This window comes from Dermacentor andersoni, chromosome 7 (assembly GCF_023375885.2).
Source record: "Dermacentor andersoni chromosome 7, qqDerAnde1_hic_scaffold, whole genome shotgun sequence".
NCBI classification, from domain to species: domain Eukaryota; kingdom Metazoa; phylum Arthropoda; class Arachnida; order Ixodida; family Ixodidae; genus Dermacentor; species Dermacentor andersoni.
The window spans coordinates 79,303,514-79,331,438 of record NC_092820.1 but is presented as its reverse complement, the minus strand read 5'-3'; the positions used below and the strand labels follow the sequence as shown (position 1 = coordinate 79,331,438).

The 27,925-nt window shown below is 45.1% G+C and overlaps 1 protein-coding gene across 1 annotated transcript; it reads right to left on the bottom strand.

Annotated features, from left to right (window-relative positions):
- Positions 1-1,032: 1,032 nt before the first annotated feature.
- Positions 1,033-27,774, bottom strand: LOC126534247 (uncharacterized). Its single transcript, XM_050181508.3, has 7 exons — positions 27,573-27,774; positions 14,466-14,763; positions 11,649-11,911; positions 9,786-9,935; positions 6,963-7,274; positions 3,497-3,807; positions 1,033-1,424 (listed from the first exon to the last, which is right to left on the bottom strand). Exons 2-6 carry the CDS (start codon positions 14,725-14,727, stop codon positions 3,532-3,534), a joined length of 1,263 nt encoding a protein of 420 aa, XP_050037465.2. The 5' UTR covers positions 14,728-14,763; positions 27,573-27,774; the 3' UTR covers positions 1,033-1,424; positions 3,497-3,531.
- Positions 27,775-27,925: the final 151 nt, after the last annotated feature.

Genomic DNA, 27,925 nt, shown 5'->3' with positions numbered 1-27,925 from the left:
CACAGCGACACTCTGCTTTTGGCTGGGGCCCTCGTGGCTCCTCCGCTGTATAGCTTCCAGTGCACTAGCAGTGACGGAGAGAGAGAGAAAACCAGGAATGGGTAGAACAACACGACTTAATGTTGAAGGATTCGAACAATTCTTCTGGGAGAGGCTCATGGGACAACGTGCTTTAATAGCGGTCATATCACGATTTTTCAGAAAGGCATTTCAGGGCCACTATAAGAAGAGGGTTGAGACATCTGGATGCCTAAATTGAACCTGCACCTTTTCGGGGCAAATGGGAAGTTTGGGTATCCCACGACATTACTGTGGGCACCAAGTGGACTAAGAGGAGCTCTGCTTTCCTTCTTTACACTCTCAGCGTTTGTCAGCCTTGTTCGATTGCTCTGTAAAGCGTGGCATCGCAAAGAGCGACTTCAGGGCCTGTTTGGTTTTCCTACCACCATGCTTAATACAATCCACACAGGCCTTATTCATACTGCTTCAAGACATACCATGCAACTTTGCACTAATGTAGTTGACTACAAAGACTACACCCTGGAAAAAAAATACTTCGGCCATAGCCAACACAGCATATACAGAAAAAGAGTACTTATCGCTTTAAAAATATTTGCTATGAAATGCAAAAATCTTGGGCTAAGGCTACTATATGTTGATGTCTCGACCCACTACTATTTCAGTTCTTTAACTACCAAAGGTCTTATATGCTGCGCATGCTTAAATTTATTACTGCAGCGCATATATATATGCATGCATGCAGTTATGCTCTATGTTATGTACTTATGTATGCCTACATCAGCAGTCTCAGACGCTGAACTGTCAACTTGTGCACAGTTTTTTTACTCTTGTGTACTTTCACATGTTCTGTGCCTTTATTCAGTTGTGTGCAGATCTCCACAAATGTTCATGATATTTCGCTGTCCACAGTGCCTTTCAGTGTTTTAGTTTTCCTTGCAACAAGGAGTAGGTAGCATCACCAAAGGTGCCAACCCCATTTAACTTCACCTATAAAAAAAATTGTTAGTCAAATACGAGACAAAAAGCATTTATTTACATCACATTGTCACTGAAAATGACCATGCACAACAAGAGCTGTGGCAAAGCACAGTAAAGCTATATTAGACGCTATGATGGAAGAAGTAAAAGCTGCAGTGAAGAGCAACAAAAGTCACAGGGAACCTTTTCACAGGATGCAACATCGCAGTTCTTGCTCTTAAATTGCACGGCTGTAAAAATAACATTACGGAAGACACGAAACAATGCCCTGCGGCATGCTGTCTTGAAAAACAACCAGGAATAAAAATATTGGTGGGAATCAACTGCTTTGTTGCAGAAGGTCGTTGAACGTCTATATCGCTGGTCACTTCGGCAGCAGAACAGATTCGAGACATGTCAGCATGTTTCAAGACAGTCCGCAGTCACTGCAAGGAATTGACAAACATGAGTTAATCAGCGATTATATGCTAGCACAGTCACGATTGAAAGAGTATACAAATCGAGTAACATGAAACTAATAAATGCACCTATTCTGTGGGAAATCCTCCAGACAGTTCCTCTGGTAGGCTTCATTCCTACACTGAGTCATTAGAATGACTATGCGAGAAGATTACATACATACATACATACATATATATATATATATATATATATATATATATATATCCTTATTACAGTAAGTCAAGCTGAACCAATAAATTTGCATTCACAGGTGTCCAAAGCATTGGTTTTACTGAGAAGAGTTTTCATCAGAATGAACGTGACGTAAATGTAGGACAATACATGCAAAGTTGAAGACAGAGGCTGCCGTGAGGTTACATATCCCATCTACAAATCAGTCAACTGCCACACTTAAATTCAGCTACATTTAAACATAAAAGGAAATGCAGCCTCATCACGTTTACTTGCTTGCTGCATCTACGCCCTTCCGTCAGCCCCATTTGTGGGGTTGTGGTGCCTACCCTATGCAGGCTTGACTAAATGAAGACAGTAGTGCCTTTCAAAGCATGGCCTCTGAGATACTTGGTAGAATATGATCTGTCATGGGATATTGCAATGTGAAAATTGTGTCACCAAATGCTACAACTCGCGTGAAGAAATGCTACACTCCAGAGTTAATCCATGTTTATCTTTATCCCTCGAACTTCCTCTTCGTGCACTATTGTCATAAATATTAATGCTAACGGGTGCAAACAAGTAGAATGCATTGCTGCATTCATAACAGTGGCGTACTTCAAGTTCCAAACTTTCCTCTGGGTTTTGGGAGGCTATAGAATGGCTGCACGTAACTTCCATGTAATTACACGTAACGGGCATTCGCAGTTTTTTCCTTTTCACATTTTTAAATTTTTTTCCGACGGTAGATAATGTGCTCTCAGTAATAAAAGGAGGGCAAGTTATCCCTTGGCATATAACAAATGTTGCAAGGTTTGTGGAAGAGTAAACTAACAATATGAATTGATTGGATAATTCTCTGCATTCATGACTGGCTTTTAAGTGGCACCACCTACAACACTTCATGCCAGTAAGAGAGTGCAATTAAGAGAGTGAAGGAAAGTCTAAAATTAGAATTGAGGGCAGATGGCCTTATGTTTGCTTACTAATATCCTTGGCTGAATAACAGCCAAGCACAAGAGTTAACTACTGGAACTCTTCATCCACTTTGTTCTCATGTAACACTTAAAGCCAGCTTGAAAAATATTCACCGCCACAAGACCACTTCAAAATGCAGGATTACAGGATAGAAGGCCTTCACAAAAACCCGGTGATACAAAAGCAACAGAAAAAGTACCATATTTACTGGACTGAAACAAAACATTTTTTCTAAGAAAGTGGGCCCGCAACATGCCTGTGTGTTACAATTGATGCGAAACCAAAAGCACGGGTGTGGCACTGTCAACGACCTACCACCAGAGCCATCAGACGTAGCACCTTTGCCATTACAAGATGGTGACAGAGCACGTTTTTGTCAAGGTTGCTGTGGGTTCATCTTGTGCTTGACTACGATCGAGAAATGTATTGCTGGTCAATTATTTTTGGGGGATACTATCAGTGTCACGAGATTTCGTGCGACTCAGCACCGCATATGTCTGCGTATACAGTCGCCAGCGCCTCCAAAACTTGAGATTATGCAACCTGCAGTACTAAAGGCACGAGAAGATACCGCTCAGGATGCCACAACGTCTCAGCACGCCCACCTGCCATTCCCTCAACTTGGCACTTACTCGGCTGTTACACTAACCAGGAGTGGCATTCTCCAACGCTCACTTTCAAGAAGACTGCTTGCTTGAAATTTTGTGCGACTTGACACCAGATGCACTCAAGTATGCAGCCAACAGCAAGCTTGGCACAGCGCCGGGGACACAGCTTTATATGCCAATGTGTCCGGTGCCAAGTTGCATAAAATTTTACAGAAATGATCACATATCCCCCAAAGATGATCATCCACAAATACTACCCTCAAGGATGTTCCACTGAGCCCCCAAAAATGCCTCACCTCCCAATGGCCGGCCAACCACATAAACAGTCGCATCACTTGCGACCATAGAGGGCAGCTGGCCTTCTGGTAGGAGTGTTAGAAGGCGCCTTGGGGGCAAGGTTGCAACGGGGAATGTGCCTTTCAGCAGCAGTCTCGTTGAACTTGCGGAGGCACTTGGGGCACTGCACATAGTCTGGGTTCTCCGATGGAGGTGGTGGTGGCAGGTCTGACAGCTTGCCACCGGCGGCCAGGTGTTCCTGCACCATCCTTGCCTGCCGGACTGCGTTGAGGAACTCCTCATGCTTGGCACGCCAGTTGGCCTTTTTCACCTGCAAATGCAACATCAGCGCGATCAGCATGTGGGCGCTTTACACATGGAGAGACAAGTTCGGGGATCTGCTACCTCTGTCATCGACATATTACAGACAGCAAACATTTAGTATGTCGAAGGCCCCAGTGATGACACAATGATTGCATCAACATAGACATTTCAGGCCAATGACACCATCGCAATGCCTAGGCAGTGAAAGCAAGGGCAATGTGTTCTTTTGTTCAATTTTGGCACCTGCGTAGTTAGTACAGCATATTTAAGTAAGAGTCCTAATCAAGTTATAGCTGCAAATGCTTCTGATGCTGTGCATCTTATTTAATTCAACCAACCGGATAATTTGATGAATTTCGGTGGTCCCATGAAAGCCGAATTAACGGAAGTGGACTGCAGTACCAATAGAAATTTCTACTGGAATTCTGAACAACAACAAAAAAATCTTTTGATAACCTATGTAAATCTGAGCAACTTGTACATAGAAAAGAGCAACGCTGTATAAGGTAGCGCTTAAGTAATATGGTGGTTCTAGGGGTCTGGTTTTCCACTACCCAAAGTCTGGCCAATACATCCGCAAATGCTTCGCCATATGCAGTGCAATTCCTCTTATGTACACAAGTCTTTCCACTGCTTCACTCTAATTGAACTTAGTACTTCTATACCCTCTGCTATATCCCTCTATAACTAGCGATGAAGTTAGAAGGGCCTTGCAAGACATGACCCAGGATAAAGCGGCAGGAGAAGATGGAATGACAGTAGATTTATGCAAATGTAGAGGAGATTGTGCTTGAAAAGCTTGTGGCCCTTTATACGCACTGCCCTAACAACTTCAAGTGCACCGCAGAGCTGGAAGAATGCGAACATTGCATGAATCCATAAGAATATCGACATTAAAAAATTGCATTTAGGCCCATTAGCTTATTTTCTACATTGTATAAAATATTCCCCAAGATAATTTCCAATAGAATGCAATGTAGAGCAATACTTAAATCAACCAAGAGAACAGGCTGGCTTCAGGAAGAGATACTGGTAATTAGGTAATTGAGAAATATGCAGAATACAATCAACTGCTTTATATGGCTTTCTTAGCTTATGAAAAAGCATTTGATTCCGTAGAGATAGCAGCAGTCATGGAGGGATTGCATAATTAAGGAGTGCAGGAGGCATACGTGAATAGCTTGGGAAATATCTACAAGGACTCCACAGCTACCTTGCTCCTCCACGAGTAGAAAACTACCTATGAAGAAAGTGGTATATGGCAATCTTTCTGATGCTATTTCCTACATGCTTAGAAGTAGTCAAGCTTTAGACTGGGAAGGCTTAGGAGTAAGACAGACGGCGAATATATAAAAATTTGCTATTTGCAGATGATACTGTCTTGTTCAGCAACGCTGGGGATGAATTACAGCAAATGATTGGGGACCTTGACCGAGAAGGCATGAGAGTGGGATTGAAGATTAATATGCAGAAGACAAAGGTAATGGTCAATAGCCTGGCAAGAAAACAAGAATTCAGGATTGGCCAGCCTCTAGAGTCTGTAGAGGAGTAGGTTTATCTAGGTCAATTACTCACAGGGGACCCTGATCATGAGAAGGAATTTACAGAACAAAAATGGGTTGGAGTGCCTACGGCAGGCATTGCCAAATCCTGACTGGGAGCTTACCACTGTCGTTGAGAAGTGTACAATCACTGCATTCTACCGGTGCTAACATGAGGCGGAAATTTGGAGGTTAACAAAGAAGCTGGAGAACAAGTTAAGGACCGAGTAAAGAGCGATGGAACGAAAAATGTTAGGTGTAACATTAAGACACAAGGAGAGATGTGTGGATCAGAGAGCAAACAGGGATAGCCAATGTTCTAGTTGACGTAAAAATAACACAGCTGGGCAGGCCATGTAATGCGTAGGGTAGATAACCGGTGGACCATTAGAGCTACCGAATGGGTGCCCAGGGTAGGGAAGTGCAGTTCAGTATAGCAGAATACTAGGTGGGCTGATGAAATTAGGAAATTCGCAGGCGCAAGTTGGAATCTGCTAGCGCAAGACAGGAGTAACTGGAAATCACAGGGAGAGGGCTTCATCCTGCAGTGGACATTAACAAATAGGATGATGATATCAGACATGTTTCTAGCCATAGCAATAATGCTGATGGAATTTTTATTGGCCCACTAAAGCAATCCCATGGATTCAATGTTGTTACAAGGCGTTACAATATTTATTGGAACTCTATCGGATTTATTTAGATTCTACGGGTATCAACAGGCGATGTCTATTTGACGTCTATAAGGCCAATATATAGTTTGTGTTGTTAACAATGAGCGACAGCTATTTGTCGCTGATAGGACCAACAGGCTGGGATTGGTACTAATAGGATCCAATGAGAGGGAGCTGCTTGTTTCCCATTGGACCGATAGAGATCGACATATGCTGCGCTCAGCTCTACTGTGCCTGCTCCACTCTGCACAGTGTGCCCTTACTTCGTCAATACCAACCATGCTGTAACACGATGCCACTAACTGCAGGTATCAGACGAAAGCCATTGCCGAACTCTCCCACACAGCTTCGCTGTAAAACCTCGGGCAGATCTGAGCATACTTCAGCAGCCAGACGTGGCAGACCGTGAACAGGTGCCAAATGACTCCCTTCAAATCATTACAGGTTTACAACTTCCCCGTGCACTGCACCACACCCCGGCAAGTGGATTGAGGGAACTTCAAGAATGGTGCATACTCGGGCCGGCTGGTGTGTAGCAACTGAAAGAAACAACACAGCTGAAACAGGATGACAGCAAGAACGACAGGACAGTGTACGGCGGGAGCGAGGGATATTGCATTGTATCTTGAGGCATGGACAGAAGGCTAACTCCTATATTCTTGAAACATTCTCCACTCAAGGTGCCTCCTCCAATAAACCGAGTACAACAGAGCGCCCCACTTTGACTGAAGAAGACACTACGCTTCTCAAGAATTGCCATGGAGCATCAATTAACAGCAGTGACCACTTCTGTCAAGGGGCACTGCTGCCAACCACTTCCTCGAGATGATGTGGAGGGCCGAGCGGAGGAACATTCTAGAATATTCTAAAAGAGCATTGTAGAGGAGGACAGCACTGTGTGCAGCAAAGAAGGCTGTTTCGTGCATCTAAAAAAAACACCAACTCACCGGTACTTCTTTCTTGTGGAAGCCCTTCTTCACAAATGCTTCTGCCTCTGTTCCCTTTGTCCGCATCTTGGTCGCATCAAAGACCTTCACCTTCTTGGATGCTGCCTTCTGGCAAATGGTCCTGTGCTTTTCAATGCGGTCCTTGTTAAAGCCTCGGCCACAGATGTCACACCGCTCCTGGTTTGGGCCCAGGGGTCGAGACTCGGGAGGCACCACTTTCAAGACGTCTGCTGCCGACGTCCTCTGCTGCATGGCAATGGGTGCGGTACGGCTCAGAGATGGAGCCTGCCTTGACACTGGTGCGGTGGTGGGCTGCAAACGACAGCAGTTATGGCGAGAGCATCGTCAGGCATGCTCAGAACAGAGCCCATTAAAGCTAGCCAATCAATGGTTAGCACACCAAACAAAGCAATTTTCAAACTAGTAAAGACAAATGTGCTTTGGAATATAAAGCTGTCAAAACAACATCAACCTTTCTTTTTCATAAGGCCATTTCAAAGGGCCATTTAAGCTTAACCCTCAGTGCCCAGCAAGTTGTATTTAGGTATATCCTTGCTTTGACTCATCATGATTACTGTTGCTATAGTAACATTATGTATAGCTTGAAAGCAGGTGGTGAAACAGCTTTCACTATTATTAATGGTGGCATCAATGTAGCTATCTGGCAACCTTTTGTGGTTAGTTTTGTTCAAAGCAAAGTTTTCCTTGCCGGCCATTTGTGGCCCTCTAGGTTATTTATACCATGACAATACTGTTTACCATAACGAACACAGAATCCATAGATTTGCAGTAACATAACATTAGGTTAAACAAAATACTAGAATTCTTTTAGAACTGCTGCTGGTGTAGAAGAAAGATTTGGACAATTTCCACACAGGTACCTAACGCAGCTGTGGACGTTGTGCGAGGTAGCTGGTTCGTTTCGCGGTGCAATTTTCAGATAGTTTAAGGACATGTGAAGAGCTTAAAATGGGCATTTTTGTGCGAGCCCATGTGTCTTAAGCTTCTACACAGACAGTTCCTGATGAAACTTTTGTACCAGTATGAACTTTCTGTGGCAACATTGGTGGTTTGTGTTTCAGTATGTGAAGTTAGTGCATTATAGGAACTCTTTTTGGACAAAGTAGTTCCGGTTTGTATTTCATGGCAATTCGAGTAATATTGTCCCATAGAAAGACTAATGCGCAGTCTCGTGAAAGCGCTCGTCCTTGGTGTTTCTTCTATTCATCGTCCCTGTTTGTTGCGCACAATAAGTTTTAAGATGAATTTGTTCCAACTAGGCAGACTCGCAGTCTTGCTCGTGAAAGGGTCCATGACAACTTAGCAACCTTCCTAGAGGAGACCGGCCTGACTAACACGTGGCGACACTGAGTGGCTTAATGATCAACAGAGCACAGCAGCACATGTGACTCACCATTGCACACAGTACATATACTTCTGTGTACAGTGGAACCTCATTCATACGATCCTGTTTGGTATAATTTCCCGGCATCAACATTCTCAATGACGAACACAAAAAATTACGTCCATTACTGTTGCTTCTTTACCGGTAAACACGTTCCTAAACAATCTTTCAGCACCAATGGTCAGTAAATCGACAGACTGCAATAGTATGATGTGTTTTCGGGCTGGCAGAGATCCCACGTTAACAAGAAAAGGCGCAATGCATGCACGACAGAGAGCAGTAGGGTCCACCACAGAGGCTTCCTTGCAGCACTCACCCTCCCATGCAGGCACTCCATCACCACCAGTTCTATTGTGATAAGCATCTTCACCTACCTGCTTCGCCAAGCATGCAACATACTGCTGTTGAAAGCATACTGCACACTTTTAATAGTCGATAGCTTAAGCGTGCTGCCATTCCCTGTTGCAGGTGGCTGGAAGCGAACGTCATGTTCCGCTTCGGCGGCATAGCATTTAGGCATCACCTGCCAGCTCGATTTGTTTTAGTTTGCAGTCTCTGCATTAAAACACTATGCTACAGGAAAATGACAAAGCATGTCTCAGGCCACTCATTTGCCACATTTCATGTGCCAAAACCACAATCTGATTATGAGGCATGCAGTACTGGAGGACTGCGCATTAATTTTGACCACCCGAGGTTCTGACTTGCACCTAAATCAAAGTACAAAGGTGCATTTGCCTTTCGCCCCCATCGAAAGGTGGCCGCCGTGGCCGGGATTCAATCCCGTGACCTCATGCTTAGCAGCCCAACACCAAAGCCACTAAAGCAACCATGGCAGGTACTTTCTTATTTTATTTAACTTTGTACCAAAATATCAGCAGTAGTACATTAGTGCGATGCAAGTTTCAAGTATTTCTTTCTGTTCAGGTCGTTACGATGCAGGAAAAGTTCTCAACATTTGCTACTTTAAGTCCTTGGCATCTTAAGAATGCAGTGCGGTCTTTTACTGTCAAACAATTGGGCAGAACCCACTAGACTCAACATTAATTAATCTTGAGCTGGTACAGGAACTTCAAAGTCATATTGCCACCTGTGTTTTCTTGTTTTTTTGCTGGCTTATCATGCAAGCCTCCTCTCACGATAGGCATGGCTGTTTTGCCATCACAGGACAAGCTCAAGAAATTGTAGTGCGATCTATGGTCCAAGCAGTAATTTACACAAAGAAAAAGGGCAGAACTGTCAGTTGGTCTAGGCATGCGGCCTTGAACGAGGTGCAGCATCAAAGACAATACCCGCGACCTGAGCAGATTGCTCTAGCCACTCAGCCACTAGAGGAAGTATGGAAGCAGTAACCTTGAAATATAAGCAACGACGTTGGAGCCTCATCTGTGTTAATACTACCTCATGCAGTAACGTACCTTCTTTGGCTGTTCAACTGAAACTACTTTGGCAGCAGGTGGCGTGGTGCTCAGAGTTCTGCTTGATGGCACAGTTTGAGTTCGTGCTATGGAGCTCGCAGACGTCAAGCGTGGCATGGAAACAGTCTTCGCAGTGGGCTTTTGAGACCCCTGTAATGAGCACGATTTCATCAGTGTTGGTTACTCTTCCTTATCTAGCTGTCATGTTTGAAAGTTGTACTAGACAAGTGCAGCTCAACCCCTTCTGTACCAAGCTATTATCCTAAATTCTGACCAAAAATGGCTAAATTATTTTAAATGTCCCAGTTGCCACAGACTTTTGCTTGCTCTACAAGAAGCAACTTGTGCCTGCTTGCGCTTCCCCGTGGACTGTGTGCTGCCACCTGCCAGAAACACGACAAACCAGCGAGATGAAACCAACTCGTCCATGGCACTGTCAGAAAATGAAATGTACAGTCGGCAAGCTCTGCTCTTTCTCGGCCGATTTTACCAGAAACGTGTGGATGAACCCAACTCATCTACGGCATGGAAGGGAGTTGGATCTCGTTAAAACAAAGTTGCAAGCCGCCCTAAATGCTAGAAAAAACACTGGGAAGCACCACAGTGCTCTAAATAATTTAGAATACTTGTTTCTATGAACCAATTTTGGTGTTATGCAGGAATTGGATGCATCAACGATGCGATACACTAGCTTACTTCTTTCCTGCAATTGCTGCAGCTGCTAGACTTGAGCACAGCCCCCCAAAAAAGAAAGCAAGAAAAAAAAAAAGGGGCATACCACTTTTGTTTACATTTTTAATGCACAATAACATTATATACCAAGCACTATTATTACACAATATCAGGAAGTTTTGATATTGTGTCACGATATCACAACAATGAGACCAGGCCCCTGCCTATTGGGATCATTAAGAGCATCAAATTTTCGTTAGGTGTTTTCCATATTTCAAAGCTGCCAAGTTTCATCCTTTTAAGCATGTGAAATGGGTGGTAGGCTTAAAAAAACTTCAAAAATATGTCAATACAGCTTTTAAGAAACCAAAAGTAAGTTTGGAGCTCAAACAAAGTTCAGGCAAATCCGTTCATAACTGCCACGCTAGTTGGAGTGCCATACTACCATCACTGTGCAACTGTACTAGTACTACCTGTAGTGCCATACTAGCAGTATCACTCACTGTGCAACTGTACTAGTACTACCTGTTATGGTGTACTAAAATGAACAGTCAAAACATCACTTTATATATCCACCTAGAGCAACCAGAGCAGGCTCGAACAGAGATGCACCTAGTGCGATATTCCACACAATGACCTCGATGCAGTTGAGGACAACAGTGCGGACCTGCGATACAGAACTGAAAACTCTGGTCATAGTTCTTGCTCCCACAAACATGCTCCATTTTCTACGAAAGTATCAACAAAAAATTCCAGATGCAGTTCAATGCCGAGCCACTTAAAGCTAGGACTGGCATCGATATTCTGCACGAAAATCAATGTTCTGCTCCCATATTCAGAGTGCAATCCAACGACAAGCTAACTTGAATTAGGAACAGTCATTTCTAACTTGCACATATCTCCTTTTTTCAGTCATGAAAAAAAGTCACTGCAGCATAGCCACAGGAAATGAAATGAATATTTCCACGCAGTATTTATGATGTGCAAAAAGAATGTCTGTCAGTGTTTGCAGGCTATTTACAATAAACATGATGCCATAATCCCTTTTTAATATATTTACTAGAACACCTCAGATTAGATAGAACATGTGACCCATGGGAAACAAAACTGGACATGAAAATCATTGTAAGCCAACGCCTCAGGGTCTATGTAATCTCAAGGGCAAAAGCATTGGAAGTGCAGCCAACATACACAGCCACTCTGGTGTCCATTAGTGAGCTGCCTCAACTGGGTCGTTGTCATGGTCATGAGGACACCACCCTTGGCAACAGGAGGTAACGTATGCTGTGGAGAATTTGTCTGGGGCCGAGTGCCATTTGCCACAACCGTTTTGCCTGCTGACGTCCCATTGGTCTGTGGCCTAGTTGTCCCATTTGTCACTGGCCGAGGTGTCCCATTTGTCACTGGCCGAGGTGTCCCATTTGTCACTGGCCGAGGTGTCCCATTGTGCTGACCTGGATGGAAATCGATCAAAGTCAGCTGTCGCACTTCCTGCACCAGCAGCAGTCGTCATATCTGCCAGTATTCTTTCCGAGCATGACAATGCTGACAAGGCAAGGCTATCACACCTGAACTATAAAAAAAAAAAGTTTTACCCCTTTTCAGGCCTATGCTTGTCCTGCAACAATTGTGAGCAATATTGTGTGTACTTCATTTGCGTAGCACTGTGCTCACTGCTTTGTCAGGAGCATCAGCTCATATGCATGTGCTATTCCCAACTAGAAAGTGCTTAGGGGCGCGGCGTAAACAGACATGCGCACGAGACTGATGACAAGTGTTGTGGAATGACAAACCTGAAAAGGTGTTACCCTTTCTACAGTAACGAGCACTGCCCCGGTTTGAGATGGTGCACGACAAAAGTGGATGTCAAAGGTCGAGTACAAAGGTGCAGCCCTTTATCAACTGCTCATAATATATGCCGCTTACCAAAATGTAGACGTCTTCTAAATCAGTCCTTTCATCACCATCATCTCGAAACTGTGCCTGCAAATCTGCTGATCTTGCTACTAGGTAAGATCGCCTGCCCCCGAAACTGTTTCTTTTCCCCAATCCATTCTTATTTCTTAATAGAGTCACGTGTTTTAGCGGCGATGAATTTGACATAATTTCATTTAATTACTCTACGTAACTATAGCGGCGTTATTGACGTATTGCTGCTCCATACATTCAAGGCACAGCTATGAATCTTTCCCCATTCCTTGTGTGCCTTGAACAACTCGCATTCATTTCACACAGGTGATTAGCCAGAAGCTGGTTAAAGGGTTGCAATTGAAGAAGTGCCAGAGAATAAATGTGGGCCTTGGTTGAAGCGAATAAATGTAGGAATTACTCGACGATTATTCAATGTGGCATACGACTGTACCATTGCAAAGTGACATTGTTTACCAGTTTGCGTCCGTACACACCCCTCAAAACTAAATTGAATGCATACATAGCCCTTAAAGTTAAATATACAATCTGCAATGCAATTCACAGCGACTGTCTTTGAATGTAAAATAAGGAATGACAACTGGGCCAAGGAAAAGAGCAAGTTTTTAGATAACTCTTAGTTCACAGAAGTGAACTAAAGCATAATTCCATGTTTACTGCGCCATTCACTTGATTTACTTCCTCTTAGGCTTTCTCTTTTTTGCACTTCCAAAAGAAAGTGCGTCGCTTGATTAAGCTAGCTCTCGTTACCGCACCTATAGAAACTGTTCAATTTGATCGAAAGTTTTTCTGTGCGCTGTTAAACATTTACATTGGAATTCTTCCACCAGCAATGTCCCACACCATCTGAATTGACAAAATGAAATGGCGCAAATTTTTGCACTTTGGTAGACTCGGCAACATAATTTTTGAATGACAGAAGCAGTGAAGATACAGAAACTTCTCTCGAGTTGTCTAACTTTTCGATCCCACATCTAGGCTGTTTGAGCGACGTCTCAAAGAACGGTAGATGCTCACGAGTGCACACGACATTGATAATTGTGTTCGACTAATATCAATGAGAACTTAATTTTTCCCACCGTGGATTGACTACCCATCAGCATTTCGACAGCGTATGTGCAAATTATTATGAGCAATCCTTCCCGTCATGTGGGGTTTTCACTCACATGAGAACGCGGTCAATTTCAGACCGACCTTCAACCAAAGCAGATTGATCTCTCACATTTCTAACACTGCCTGCGCAAGTGCCCCTATTTACAATACGTGCAACACTGCACATTACTGCACAGGAACTGAACAAAGCACGTGCAGGTTCCAGCACCAGTTGAGTGCACACAGACCACCTTGCTTGCACTCAAAAGCTGTTCAAACGCAATGATGAAGTATGAGGAGGCCTCTGCATACTCCCTGATGTGACAGCCATTGCCTTGCAAACCTAAAAGAATGCAGTGAAAAAACAAACCAGCTGCCTGCTACAACAAATAAAAACAAATGCTCCCTGTAGAATAGGAACTGGGAATAGTCCATCTTCACACTGTTGAAGCTGCTGCTCTTCACCATATCTTGGGCATCGCTATCGCAAGCACTGACACCAACAGATCATTTTTCTGCATGATCCGACTGAAAAAAGTAAAACAGTTGGGAATCAGAAGCCAGGTTGCATATTTTGTATACTTAAGGTTTTCTTTACTCTCAGTAACTATATTGAAAATTGCAAATTATTAGTTTCATTCGTGTTTCTTGAGGTCCTTCGAATTTTAACAAGAATTCTGAAAAACTGGACAATTATTACTGCTTTACATCCATTCAAAACGCCAGTGATCAGCCTATAATTCTATGTATATTGCGGTATACGTTGCGACTACTATGTCTTGAAAGAAAACATTAAAACATAACAGCAACAAAAATGAGCGTGTTTGTAGGGGTGATGAAACAGTTAACACATTGTTATACACATTCGAAATGTTCATCAAACCTTTAGCTTTGAGGTAAATGTTCGACAAGTCTTGTCTTCTCCCATTCAGTTGACACTATTGGTGCACCATGCATCTGTGTACACTTCAGTATCTTTCAACATACCATTCCTGATGGCTGAGGCATCCTTGAGAACACCCCCATTTTGAATCTTGCCGTTGATGTTGGCCCGTGGAACCGCCTCTCCAGCTGTCAGGGTGTGGCCATTCACGTGTGACGAGGAAGGTGTGGCTTGCTTGATGGTGGGTGCAGCCTTGGTGGCAGTAGTTGTTGGTCCAGGGATTCGTGTTGGCCGCGGGAGACCACTGCGCTGCTGCAGGTTCTGCTGGAACTGGCTCCTCATCTGCTCGAGGCGCGAGGCCGACATGATGGTGCCGCCGGGGAGCTACAATGCACCCGCTTCCTGTGGCAAGAAAGGTGCCAGTGGCAATGACAATTCGGCAGGACCGTGCAGCTCATGCATCGTGCACTATCGGACAATGGTGCCATATGGGCAGATCATGCCACACCAGCTGCTCTGACAAATTCAAATGAGTCTTGTAGAAAACTGCGAGGGAGAGGTGTATATTTGTGTGGATGCGGGAGCTCCCATCCACCCAGTGGTAGCACACATAATACCACAACAGACTGATTTATCAGGGTGTCCATCATGTTGGCATATTCCAATTCCCTGGCAGCATCTACGACTCTGGAGACTCAGGCACAAGAATTTAAAAAAAAATGGCAGTTCAGAGTTGGCCATGTTAATATGCCAGTCCATTGTGTTCAACTACCACCACTAAGCTGCGTGATGCACTTTCAGATTTGACTCAATCATGCGTTTCATAATACTTCAACCACCCAGCCACACTCGCAAAAAAAGCAATAGGCACCATCATTTGTGGATCAGGCAGGTTCAGTTGAAAATAACAGGTCATAGCACTGGATTCACATGGACAAAAAAAAAAAGACAGGACATGCGCTAACGTGTAGCGCATGTCCTGCCGTCTTTCTTGTCCGTTTGAATTGAGCACTATGACCTCAGTTATTGCAGTGAAGCAACTAGCCCAAAAAATCTGCACTCCTGGATTTCAGTTGAAAACATTAGCTTCCTTCCGGTATACCACTAGCTTTGTCAGAACCAATGCGGTCACCAATTTTCCCCGATTCAAAGCAACCAGGATAACTGACAAGTTCTCTGAAAGTTCCAAATTTCCTGTGACAGTAGACAACCTGTCTATCAAACAATTACCCAGCGAAATGATTAAATCATTTATCTACCAGCTGATCTAACATCACTTGATTCTTGGATTGACAAAGAATTTTAGCAGTTGGCTAAAAAGAAGCACCTATGTCCTGCATGCATTTCAAAAGGGAGGGTAAAACTAAAGCTTCCCTTTCCTTCACTGAACACAATTAGCTATTCTTAATCGTGATCTTTCACAGCACTCAGTCAAAACTTGCTCATTAAACTTCTTAGGGAGACAATATGCAATGCCACTCATTTTAGATAGTACATCAAAGTTTGGCAGTAAATGATATATCTGATTAAAGGCATATACTAAGGTCTAACTACCCATACAATCATTCAACGATTTGGAAATATTACTGCAAACTATAGTCAAAAAGGCAATGAAATCGAGCCCAATTGTGTTTTTCAATGAGGCAAAACTGGACCTTAATGTGTTTAACCAAAAAATTTGTCACTTATGAGTACGAAGTAGATGTCCCTGCGAGTCCAGCTCCAACTGAACATTGTAGGACGTGTATGAAGAACAACACACAATAACAGTACCAAAACACTACTAGACAGTACAAGAACTACATTTAGTACTAAAATACCAGGAGACTTCTACAGCCTATATATCTCACTACGAGGAAAGTGATACACGCAAATTTGTCTTTTTTCAATTGCGAGTGCCCCACATTTGGTTGCAAACTGCTACTTAGCTTAAATGCTAAAATGTTTTACTCTACCAATCGTTCACAAACTAATATTGTGGAGAGGCCAGCAACATATTGTACTTGTTACTAACATTTACAATCCATAATCAAGACAGTACCAATAAAACATACCTGCCAACCAGTGAGCTTGTAGACATGTAACAAGCATGTGTAGAGAGGAAAGAATGCACACATTATCTAGAATTTTGTGCAGAGCACACATCTTTTATAGCATGTGTATGCACTTTATTAATGATTTAATTTTATATGCAGCACGAAAGCAGCATCAAACTTACAACAGCAGAGGCTAACAAGTAAATGCATTGTCTCCAAATTGCACCGACTTTTGCAGAGACTTCGATGTTGTCGATTTCGCCTGCTTCAGGAATTGTACACTTAATAAACTTGCTTGAGGCAAGTGCCCCACTAATATCTTGTCTATCTCACAATGCCACAAGAAGGCAGTGCAAGTACCATGCCTTTTTTTGCACACATATTTTGCAATATTGCGTCATTCCATTGTGTTTTACTTGACGTTCACCGCTACAGATCAAGGGAAGCAGTGGATACCTCCATGCTTTCCAAAACAACACTGCCTTTATTCTCTGTCTTCTCTTGGATTGCTGCTGGCTTCCGGGTTGTCTTGGCATGGCCCGCTACACTATATTCATCCCTGTATTGAATGAAAAGTTCAGTAATAAAGTTTACGAATGTACAAAAAAAAAGACAGAATAAAACAAAAGGGTGTGCAAGAAGGAGAGAATGAAAAAAAATGGCTGTGGCTTAGCTAAGGTTAAGCCCAGGATGCGAAGCATACTAGCCTTTATTTTAGTTGTTGAACCACTGTTTAGCCTGCTGAACTGCTGTTGCTTGGCTATATTTGGTTCGGCTAGATGAAGAAACAACTCATGCGTTACTCTGCTTCGCCTTCAAGAGTGGAACGCGACAGCGTTCCCGACGACCCGCCAAGGGGTGCAAGACAATGGGCTACGGCGCAGCGACTACGCGCCCCGCATTGGACGCGGTGAGCGTCGAGCAATGCAGCGTTCGGCGCGGTAACGAAATGTGCACCTGAGCAAGCAACGCACGCCTGAGCCTTAGAAACAGCTCGTTTCTAAGGCAACACCGCATTCACTAGAGGCGCTTTTGTACCGCTTTGAAGCATCGTACTCGTGGCTCAGTGGTAGAGTCTCCGTCTCACACTCCGGAGACCCTGGTTCGATTCCCACCCAGCCCATCTTGCAAGAGTTGAGCCCGGCTTGCAGCTGTTGTGACGTCAGTGCCCTAGCGGGAGGAGCAGGAGTTAGGCCACAGTACCATCTGTGCGACCGTAGGCGAGCGCACGAGCTGAGACCCGGCTATGTAGCTACGCGGCCGCAAGCGAGCGCACGAGTTGAGCCTCCGCTTTTGCAGCTGTTATGACGTCACATGGTAGCTACGCGGCCGCGCGCGGCGCAGCAAGGAAGAGCGTGGTTGTGCGGCTAGTATGCTTCGCATAAAACTAATGCTTCAGTCAAAGCCTGTAGCGCAGCGGCTTAATGCCTCATGACACTCTGACGGGGAGTCATGCTAGACTTCCTTGCCCTCCACTGTTGTCAGCTTGGGATGGGGTTCTCTCTAGGGGTGACATGGCTGCATCCCTTGGAAACAAGGGACCTTCCGTCTTCGTCATCTGATGAGCGATTCCTACATCCACACTGGACTTCCTAGAAGAAGCTCGCATTGCATGTTATATTCTTCTCCTGCCTGACTGCAGCGACTTTAGATCCTTGCACCTCTGTGCGGGTCAAGGTTAAAGTATGGTGTGAGCGTATTCTGCCTGACCAGCTTGCACAGTTCAGAGTCTCCTTGTTTAAGTACATGTGGCTTGGTGTGGCACCTTTCATCTGCATATGCTTTGGATTTCAGTCCTGAAGCGACATCTTGGGGCACTTCATCATCATAAGCTTCAAGCTCTGGTGAAGCCACCTGCCTGGCGGAAGAAGTCGCGAAGAGTCCAGACCTCTAATGCTTGCTTCTAATCGCAGAGATCCCAGTCTCCGTCCTCTAGGCCTGTGTGCCGGGGAAGGGGAGTAGGGGGCCTCCTTATCTGGCAGAACAATAAAGTTGTTATCAGGTTGTCGTAGTGCTGCCTGCATCCACCTGTCAAACTGTATTCAGATGGAACCTTTCGTGTCATTGCATGTGAAGCACTTGCTCTATAACATATCAGAAAGTTGATACATGCCCGGGACACAGACTCTTCCCTGGACATGTAGTGCCTTGATTGCTTTAGTCGACATTCTAACGGAACGTTCTGCTTCGCCATTTGCCTCATGCCAGAGCCGTGTTAGCCTGTGGTGTGCAAAACCATACTCCGCAGCAAAAAATTTAAAAGTCAGCTGGACTGAAAGGTGGTCCATTATCACTCTTCCCTTGGTGACTGACACCAATTTGTGCAAATATTCGGCTCAGCATGTGAATTGTCGAGTTTGCGTTTGTTGACGACACAACTTCTACCGTGAAGAAGCGAGAATAGTCATCAATCAGTACAAGCAGGTACTTGCCATTGGGAAATGGACGAGCAAAGTCGATGCTCAAATTTTCCCTAGGTCCCTTCAGAAAAGGGAGTTGGTTCCACAGTACCACGTTGAGAGCTTGGCATTGAGGACTGACATGGGGGTGCTATCTCGTACTGCCTGCTCAACTAATTCGTCCAAATGCAGCTGCGGAGCAGTTCAGTTTTTACAATTCCTATATGTCCACTTATTTTCTTGGATTGCAGCTGGCTTCTGGGTTGTCTTAGCTTGGCCCACTACACTATACCCATCCTTTAACACCCTTAACACTTTCTCGCAGACGAAGTTTTTTGTAAAACACGATGAAACATTCGCAATATTGTAGAACAATCAAAAATTTATAAATTGCAAGGTTGGGGGAGTTGGCAGGTATGCATCATGTGCCCAATAGGTATTATGGTTTTAATTGGCACAAAGGCAGGTACACATGGTGCTCACGCAATTATCGGCTCATACTATGAGAAAGCGTCAATGCTTCAATCCATGTCAGTAAATTGTTTATTCAGACATTTCCATGGGCACTAACTGAAATACTAACTGATAGCAGGCAGCCTTAAATGCCACTTGATGTTAAACTCAACAGTGTGCCACTTGGAATTGAGAGGACGAGTAACGCCGTGAAAATTTATGGTGAATAAAAATAGTCGCACAACTAAAATTCAAGTACGTAAAAGAGCTATCTGTAGCTTGGTATGCTGAGTAAAGTACATTGCTTTTACGTTTCTCTTAATTATAAAGTCCACTACACAACTTTATACTTGTTTGTTTCAATAGACAGGCACTACTCGGTGAACTAAATTTTGCTGGCACAAACTTAGCAGGTAAACTAGATCGCATCAGGCACTTGTAGGTATTTTCCAGGAAAAACACTTGCAGGTAGGTTTACATTGAAATTAGCCTGTTCAATGGCAGTGTCTTATTCACCAAGTGATCAACAAATTTGTTGAAGGGAGTAAAGTAAGAGAAACTCTGTAAAGGTCTCATTTTTCTTTAACTGGCTGGTCCGGGCAGGAATAAATGAATTGGTCCTACATAAAATTCCGGTTTAACTTTCCTTTATGTCCTTTTTGGAAAAACTAAATGCCTGCATTCACAGTCATTTTAATAAGCCTGCAAAATAATATCCTATTCTAAGTTACATTTCAGCCCAATTATTACTGTATGCATTTAAGATGAAAGACTTACGAACCAGGACCAGCAGCTGTTTGTCTTGTTTCTTACACCTGACTTTTTGTCTATTACAAGAACAGAATAGGGGGTGATCATTTTTAGGCTTTCCTGAATCTTTAAATATAGCAGGTGGAAAACAGCATAATTCTGTCCTTGAGCTGGATCATTCAAGGAGGCGGATATTGCTTGCATGAGAAATCGAAACACAATCAACTAACAAATATTCCCTAATTCACTTAATTACCTTATGGCGCATACTACAATTTACAAATTGTGCCTGATAAGTTTACAAGGCATATCCACTTTGAAAAAATTCTGAGAGATGGTGCGATCAAACTAGCAGTAAAAATGCACTGTTGTCCCACTTTTTTAACCAAAAAAAGGCACGAGTAACTAGAATGCTTATGTATTTCATCGCATAGTTTGAGAATTAATATCTCAAAACTGGCGTCATCTTGAAAATTCAATCGAAGTGGATACGCCCTGCAAACCCACCGGCTACAATTCATAAATTGCTGTAAGTGCTGTAAAGCACGTAATTAGTTGAATTTTGTCAATTATCTGAACATCCACCTCGTTGAATAATCCAGCTCAAGTACTATAATTATATACATTTACTCTATCTGGCAGGCAATTTTTTCTGTAATACCTAAAAAAAAATGATCACCTCATACGTATAAAAAGCCACGTCAGTGTACAGCTATTTCACCCTCACAGACGCCTCCTGTAAGAGACCGACAGGAAGTTTCGGCATTGAATGCAGCGGCAACGCAGAATAAGCGCAAACAAGTCTCTCAATTCCGGCTCGCTGTCGTCTCGCAACTAAAGGGCCTCCGCGCGGCCCTGACGCATACTCGCAAATCTTTCGCAGGCCTACCGTGTGTGTGTGCGTGTGTTCTTTGTCGTGACAGCGCAAGACCTCGGCGCATACCGCAGGACGTGGCGCTCTTGGACGGAGACGCTGCGAAGCGTAACCGCGCGCGCGAGTTAGACCGGGCGAACAATGTGTGCAAGTCGTTACGTTCGCGACCCCGGCTCGGCATTCTGTGGCGTACGCCAGTGTCAACGGACAAATGCCAGCTCGACAAGTGGTGCGGCTGTGTCAACTCGCACCGCCCACGTCGTCGTCTGCTCGCGCCGCTGCCAGACGAGCGCTCGTAGCAGACGACGCACCCTCTCTCCCGACCGACCCCAAACATATCCTCCAGCCCAGCGACTCCGTCCTTCTATATATATTATAGGCTTTCCGTTTGTTTCAATTTTGCGGGAGCGCTCTTTTCCTCATCACTTCCTCCTCCGTCTCTTTAAAGCCATTTGGAACGACGCATGAGGTGGGAGCGGCGGTCAAATTGAGGACAGTGGCCGGTCAGCCAGGCCGCGCGAAGTAAGCCGTCGCCCGATCATGGTCCGTCTCTCAAAGCAGCGGTCTCCGCAAGGCGCGGTACCGCAGAATGTAGTTGCCGCATTTTAAGTAGGAACTACAGCAGCGCTTTCAAGAAGAAACAAGGACGACTGTTTGCCGACTGGTGGCGACAGCTGCTGCTTTTCACATGCTAATAGAAATAAGCGCGGGCAGAGGTAGGGTCTCCGTCAAAAAAATTAGGAGCGTGTTAATTGCCTTCTAACTGTGTCGTCTCGCACGTCCGCGGTGCTCTTGGCGCGAGAAAGACGTCGACGGTGATGACGCGGGTTCGCTTACTCCGTTAGACTTTCGTGGTGTGCGGATGCGCGCAAAAGGATCCCGACGACGTGGGCCCGAATTGTGTGCCGCGTTTTGTGTCTACACGTTCCAGAGGGGGTCGTGATCAAGCGCAGCTCGATTTATTTCATTCATCAAATTTCGACAAAACGCTGCAACATACATAGAAGTACGGTGCATTACAAAAGAAAAGATCTTGTGGAAGATCGACAGTGCCGACCACATATCTTCGATCCCTTCAGCGAAAAAAAAAAGGCATTTAAATTTCTCGATTGGTGGGCGGTCGACGTATCGGGTAAAAATATCAGTGCGTTCCAGCAACCTGCGCCGTGTCTTTGGACCGCTTGCTCTAAAATTGCAGCGCTCGAGTAAGTTCCGTACATACAGGAGCGTACAACCGGTTTTCACAGAACAGGGGCCACCGCCCCACAAAGAAGGACGATCGAACAAAGCCAACAACACAAATTGATGGCGATTCGCGCATGAAATACCGAGACACGTACCGAAGCGAGGGCTCTAGCTTAATTCCGAGCATAATTATGTTGTGACACGAGCGGGTTTCATGGCGAAGCTCTGCTGGGTCGACTTCCACACATTGACTTAAAACGACGGGAGGTTAACGCATCTGTCGCCTATGGCTTGGAGTAGCTTTCTCCAATGCGTACCCGTACCTCAACGGAATGGCCACAAGTCAAGATTGTGAAGTTCGCGGGTTCGAAGAGACGATAGCGCAATTGTTGTCGTTTCGATGCACAAAGAAAAGTCCTCAGCCCTATGCTCGACAGGAATGACAACTGTCCCTTTACGGAAGGCAAAATTCTTGGACCCCGGTCCCAGCCGACGTCGGCACTAACTGCTTTAAAGGCGCTATAGTGTGCTTTTTAAAGGAAACGGGACACATTGAAAAAACTATGGAATGCGAGAACTGATGCATTCCTATTTCATTTTCTAATCTCGTTTTCTTATCTTTTCTACCCTTACCCCATCCCTCTGTGCAGAGTAGCTAACTGGACACTTAATTTGGTTAATCTATCTGCCTTTCACCTCGTTTTCCTTCCTTCCTGCTAGATCGAAAACCAAATCCCCGGCCTCGCGATAGGCAACACCGATCTGTACTCCACAGCCAGCGCGTTTGGCGTGAGCTACAAAAAGTCGTCTGCAGCACTGCGGAACTCGCAGGACTCTTTAACCAATAGGAAGGCCCCCCATGCTCCTCGAGACGTGTTCATCCGCGCCGCGTCGTCTGCTCAGCGGCTGCTGAATTTGCAGTACACGGCATGCTTTCGCCAAGGTATTAACGTGACACGTATCGCTGTAACGTATCATGTACTAAGCAAAAGCAACTATAATCCCGCCATTAATCATAGTTACGCCCGGAACTCCATTCCGTTGCGCAGGGATAGTGCCAGTGTTCGCCTCGTACAGATGTAGCATAGATAGGATATTTGTAATTAAAAGGAGGGTGCTTTTTGCTCGCGACGACATATTCGTTGCATTCAGCTCTACGCGAACTGTTAGGTTATTGCGGTATGAAAACCAAGTCAACTGGCAGGCGAAGACGCGTCCTCTATAGGGAACAGAATTCATTAAGAATAAGTTCCTGTGGGACACCGACCGAAAAACCTAGCAGAGTCGGCAGCTGATGCGGCATGCTCTGCGCTCAATAATTATTTAGGACCGCATGGGTGACGTGGGAAAGCCGATCTGAAGACCCGCCCACGGCAACCAACACTCCACGCGTTGTCTCGAATCCCATAAGAATGTAAAAAAAAAAAAATTAATTGGATTCTAATGCACAAAGTGCGAATTTGCACCAAGTAGCCACCGCTTTAAACCACGCAATTTAGTTAGACAGCTAACCACCTTTCTATGTCTGAGACCTCGTCAATTTCATGGTTCACGTAAGCGCCGGCAGATATATAATAGAGAGTTTTAGAATAGGGGCCCCAAACGTTTTGGGGCCCCAAAGAAATAGCGTCGAAGCTACTGCGCATGCGCGAGACGCAAACTGCGTTTGGGTTTTGCGTTGGGAACGCTATTTCACCGATTTAGCGGGAGCTCAAATAGCGTTCCCAAAAGCTTTGCGTCAACAAACATGGCGGCACCCATCGAAGCGACGGCTCTGGCCTAGCACCAAACTGGGTTCGATTCGCGGTAACGCGTGAAGTTCGCAAGCTAGGAGAAGTGACTGCAGTTATCGCTTTCTCTCAACTAGCGTATGTTATGAAGATTGATTCATTAGACGCCGCTGATTCCGAATTCGAGTGTGGATTTTATGGCTCGTAGGCCTAACACGGCTAAGCTTGGCTGGTGAAGGCACGTAAAGTTCGTTTTGTTGCTCAAAACTAAGCACAACTAATTGTTTGCTGCTTGAAGAATAACCTCTAAATTGTAATTAAACGCAAATACACGCAAGTCAAAATTACTATTCATATCATAAAATGAAATATTTTATTTAATTATTTTTAATCGTTTTTCTTAGACGCCGTAGTGGCGCTGTCAGCGCAAGACGCTATCCGCAAACGCAAAGCCCTTTTCTAAAAACTCTTCACTCCTGCGTGCCCCAACGCTAACACCCGCCAAGCTGTTTGGGGCCCCAAAATATTGGGGCCCCTATTCTAAAACTCCCTAATGTCCATGTCCTTTAGTCATGTCAAGCTATTTTACAAAAAAAAAACTTTATGCCGCAGGGTTTCTAACACTTTCTTTAATCATAAACCGATAAAAGAAGGCTAGATTTAAAGACAGTTCCTCTTGCCGGCAGCTGGAACCAGAAAACCGCTTCAGACCCATGTCACGCGAAAATTGGCCGTGCACAAAGACAAAAAGGAATAGTTCGCGCTGCAACCTAAAAAAAAAGGAAACAACTAATTCCAGTGCCCTATAGGTTATATATGCATCCACTTTAAAAATTTGGCTCGTCAATGCGCTCAAGTCTCGCAAAGGGCATCGATTACTTTCGGTCTGCCGGAAGCGGACGCCACGAAAGGAATGTCACTCCTCCGCCGTTATTTTCACGCGTGAATTCTCGTGCCATACGGCGGACATAGTTCTCGAACGCGTTGACAGCGTAACTGACAGCAAGGGTGCCTGCTACTCCAGTAAAGCATCGTCCAGCGTTTCAAGTCACGCATGAAAAAGTGACAGTATTCCGAAACGTCATCGATCTGGAATGCACTTGCAAGTTCGTAGCGACGAGCAGGAAAAAAAAAAAATGCATTAGCGCTCGATAACGTGCGTCTTCTGAACTCTTACTCACGTAATTTTTTGTTTCACTGGGCAAAATTACGGGGAAAGATCAACGGTGCATATCACAGTACGCTGTAAAATAATTTACACCCTTAAATGTGACAAGGTTGTCAACGGGTCTAACTCACACCCTCTTTAGCGAATTTATATATACTGCAGCCCAATATACGGCTAGAGCAGGAGTGGGAACATCATACATTACATTACACAGTAAAAACACACATACACAAAAAGATTAATGATCAGAAAGAAGCGCTTTATGTGTTAGCGAAGTGCTTACCAGTGAAAGCCATAAAAGCTTTTAGTGATATATAGTGAACTAATGTTACCGGGTAGAGAATTCCAGACCTCTCTATTGCACGTCGGAAAAAACGAATAAGGGTGTAAATGTGTAACTAACAACCTCACACCAAACACAACCTTTAGCGAATAGGGGTGTAAGAGTGAGTTATAGCAACACCCTCTATATGTTGGTTATAGACGCATTTACACCCTTCTCGCTTTTCAGGGTTTAAATTATTTTACACTGTTAAAAATTACACCCTTTGGGGTGTATCTTGTCCCACAACAATACTCGAGATCTGTCTTGCTATCGTTTCCTTTCTTTAACGTTGCTTGCCCGGTACTTCCCAGTCACGAACGGCTTGCGCGTTATCAATGTAACACAGCATTCTCGACAGGAAAGTAGCGAGCACCAAGTTTTCATTCAAGAAAGGAAGCGCGAGCAAGGCAGATGATTATCGTTGTGGGACAAATATACGCCCCAAAGGGTGCAACCGTTTTAAGAGTGTACAGTGTAGGGCGGGGAATATCACAGAAAACCCGGTCGGTTACAAATGAGTTAACTGCAACAGTAACATGACGATGTTTATATGAACAGCACCACATTTCAATTAGAGCCTTAATAAATTTCAATTACGCGCATCGTATGGCCGTTTTGTCTTTATTCTGTATGTTTGCAACGCAGGGCATTCTAAAGTAATGAACAGCAGCTTACCATTATCCTGTATAATGTACGATCATACCAAATTCCACAGAGATGAAATTTGAGAAGGATATCAGGACTGCGTATATAAGCAGCAATGGAACGAAAAATTGAATAGAAATCAGGAAGAGGGCCGTGTGCATTAGAGAGCCAACGGGTGTAGCTGATATATTAAGTTGGACAGGTCACGTAACGCGTAAAGCAGATAACCGCTGGTTGATTAGAGTTGCAGAATGGGTTCGAAGGGAAGCGCAGCCGATTACGTCAAAAAACAAGACGGCTGCGGCAGAAAGGATGTTCCACATCCGCCGCCAAGGATGTGAGTGGTGGCGCTGGCTAACTTGATATCGCGCTACCGGCTATTTGATAGCGCAGACCCCTCAAACACAAGCGGTCACCGACCTATATATACCACATGCGCGTAATCTCGAATATGTCGTGTCCGCTGACAGCGGACGTCGGAAGATAAGAAGCAGCTACACAATTGCGCTACTACATGCGATAAAACTAAGCGCTACGCAGCAACTTTCCATGCGATCGAGTAAAAGAACGCGCGCTGAAAGTGCATTCGATTACCTCGGGAATGTGGCGACAACAGCACGCATACCAAAGCCGTGGCGTACAGGTGAAACAAAACTCGTTACCCGTCGTGGAAAAAACACGTCAAACCGATATCGCGGATGCGCACCGTATCAAAATATTTGGCGTTCTTCCGGCGTCAGTTATCGCGACGCCACGTAAATGCAATATGTGCAGCTGCCGACGGCCCCAATCGCCGCCGATACGACAGCCCGCGAACAAAATTAAATGTCAAACGGGTGTCGAACAAATTACATTCCACTGAAGACCGAGTGAACGGAAACGTAAGGCTCGCAAACGAACCTAAACGCAGAACAAGTTTCAAGTTCGCGCAGTCGTTGAGCGAGGACGGCGCCAACAAACATGAAAAGTAGGTTGAACTAAATTTAGGGTTCTTATCGCGAACCAATCGCTTCTCTTTTTTTTTTTTCAGCGAAGGCACACGAGTAACGCGTGGCTATGCACGGCCGACATTCCACCGCCGACTGTTTCAAATCTATCGCACTCGCGGAACAATCGTTTCGTTGAATCAGACACCGGCGACCTACAGAGTCCGCGCGCACTGCAGAGATAGCGCATACCTTCGCAGCCTCGAGGATAGGGGTGTAATGGCGCGACGGTATCGGGGACTCGTGACAAAACGAAAGGAAAGCCCCCCGCAGTGCTCGTCGTGAAGGCGAGAGTTTTACACGGAAGGCCACGTATGACTCATCACGCGCCACTCGACGCAACTGAGCGCGTTGCATAGAGCCGGTGCACGGAGCGGAAGAACGACTACGATGCGAGACGACGCAGCCACAGGACGCAGCCGCTCTCCCGCAGTTCGCTTTTAGGAAGCGTCGCGATACCCGAGGCGGAAAGACGACGACAATAGCGAAACGCCGGCGTGGCAACGCCCGACGCTATAAATGCAAGGCCCGGGGGCCTAGCTAGGCTCGCCACCTATACAACCGTTGCATCCCGCCAACCGAGCTGTCACTTGAAGCCAACGCCTGTTCAGCCCGATTCGAGCGTGTGCGCGGATGCAAACAAACAAAGCAACCACTCACGGCTTCGATGCTGTTGCAGCGGTCGTCAGATACCGAGGGTGGCTCCGAACAATCCACAGAGTAGAACACAACTCGTTAAAAGGCCTCGCGGAAACGATTGCGAGCGAACGCGGACCACGACGAAGCGCCCGGCACGCTTTTTCACGCGTGCTCCACTGACATCGTCCCGGGCGAAGGCGCTGGTCCGACTGAACCGGCCGGCGGCCGCGTCAGCCAACTGGCGAGCGGAGAGGGCGTCACGTGACGCGCGTCGTCCAATCGGAGCGTCGTACGGCACGCAGAGCGGCCCGAGAGAGGAGGTGGGAAATTTGACGGCGAGAAAAAGGTGCAAGATAACAACATACGATGACAAC

Excerpts from the sequence above, each read along its gene's own strand:
- LOC126534247 (XM_050181508.3), bottom strand. The coding sequence starts at position 14,727 with ATGTCGGCCTCGCGCCTCGAGCAGATGAGGAGCCAGTTCCAGCAGAAC. Across the intron at positions 9,936-11,648 it reads ATGGACACCAGAGTGGCTGT|GGGTCTCAAAAGCCCACTGC; the intron begins GTATGTTGGCTG and ends TGCTCATTACAG. Across the intron at positions 7,275-9,785 it reads CAGTTGAACAGCCAAAGAAG|CCCACCACCGCACCAGTGTC; the intron begins GTACGTTACTGC and ends TGTCGTTTGCAG.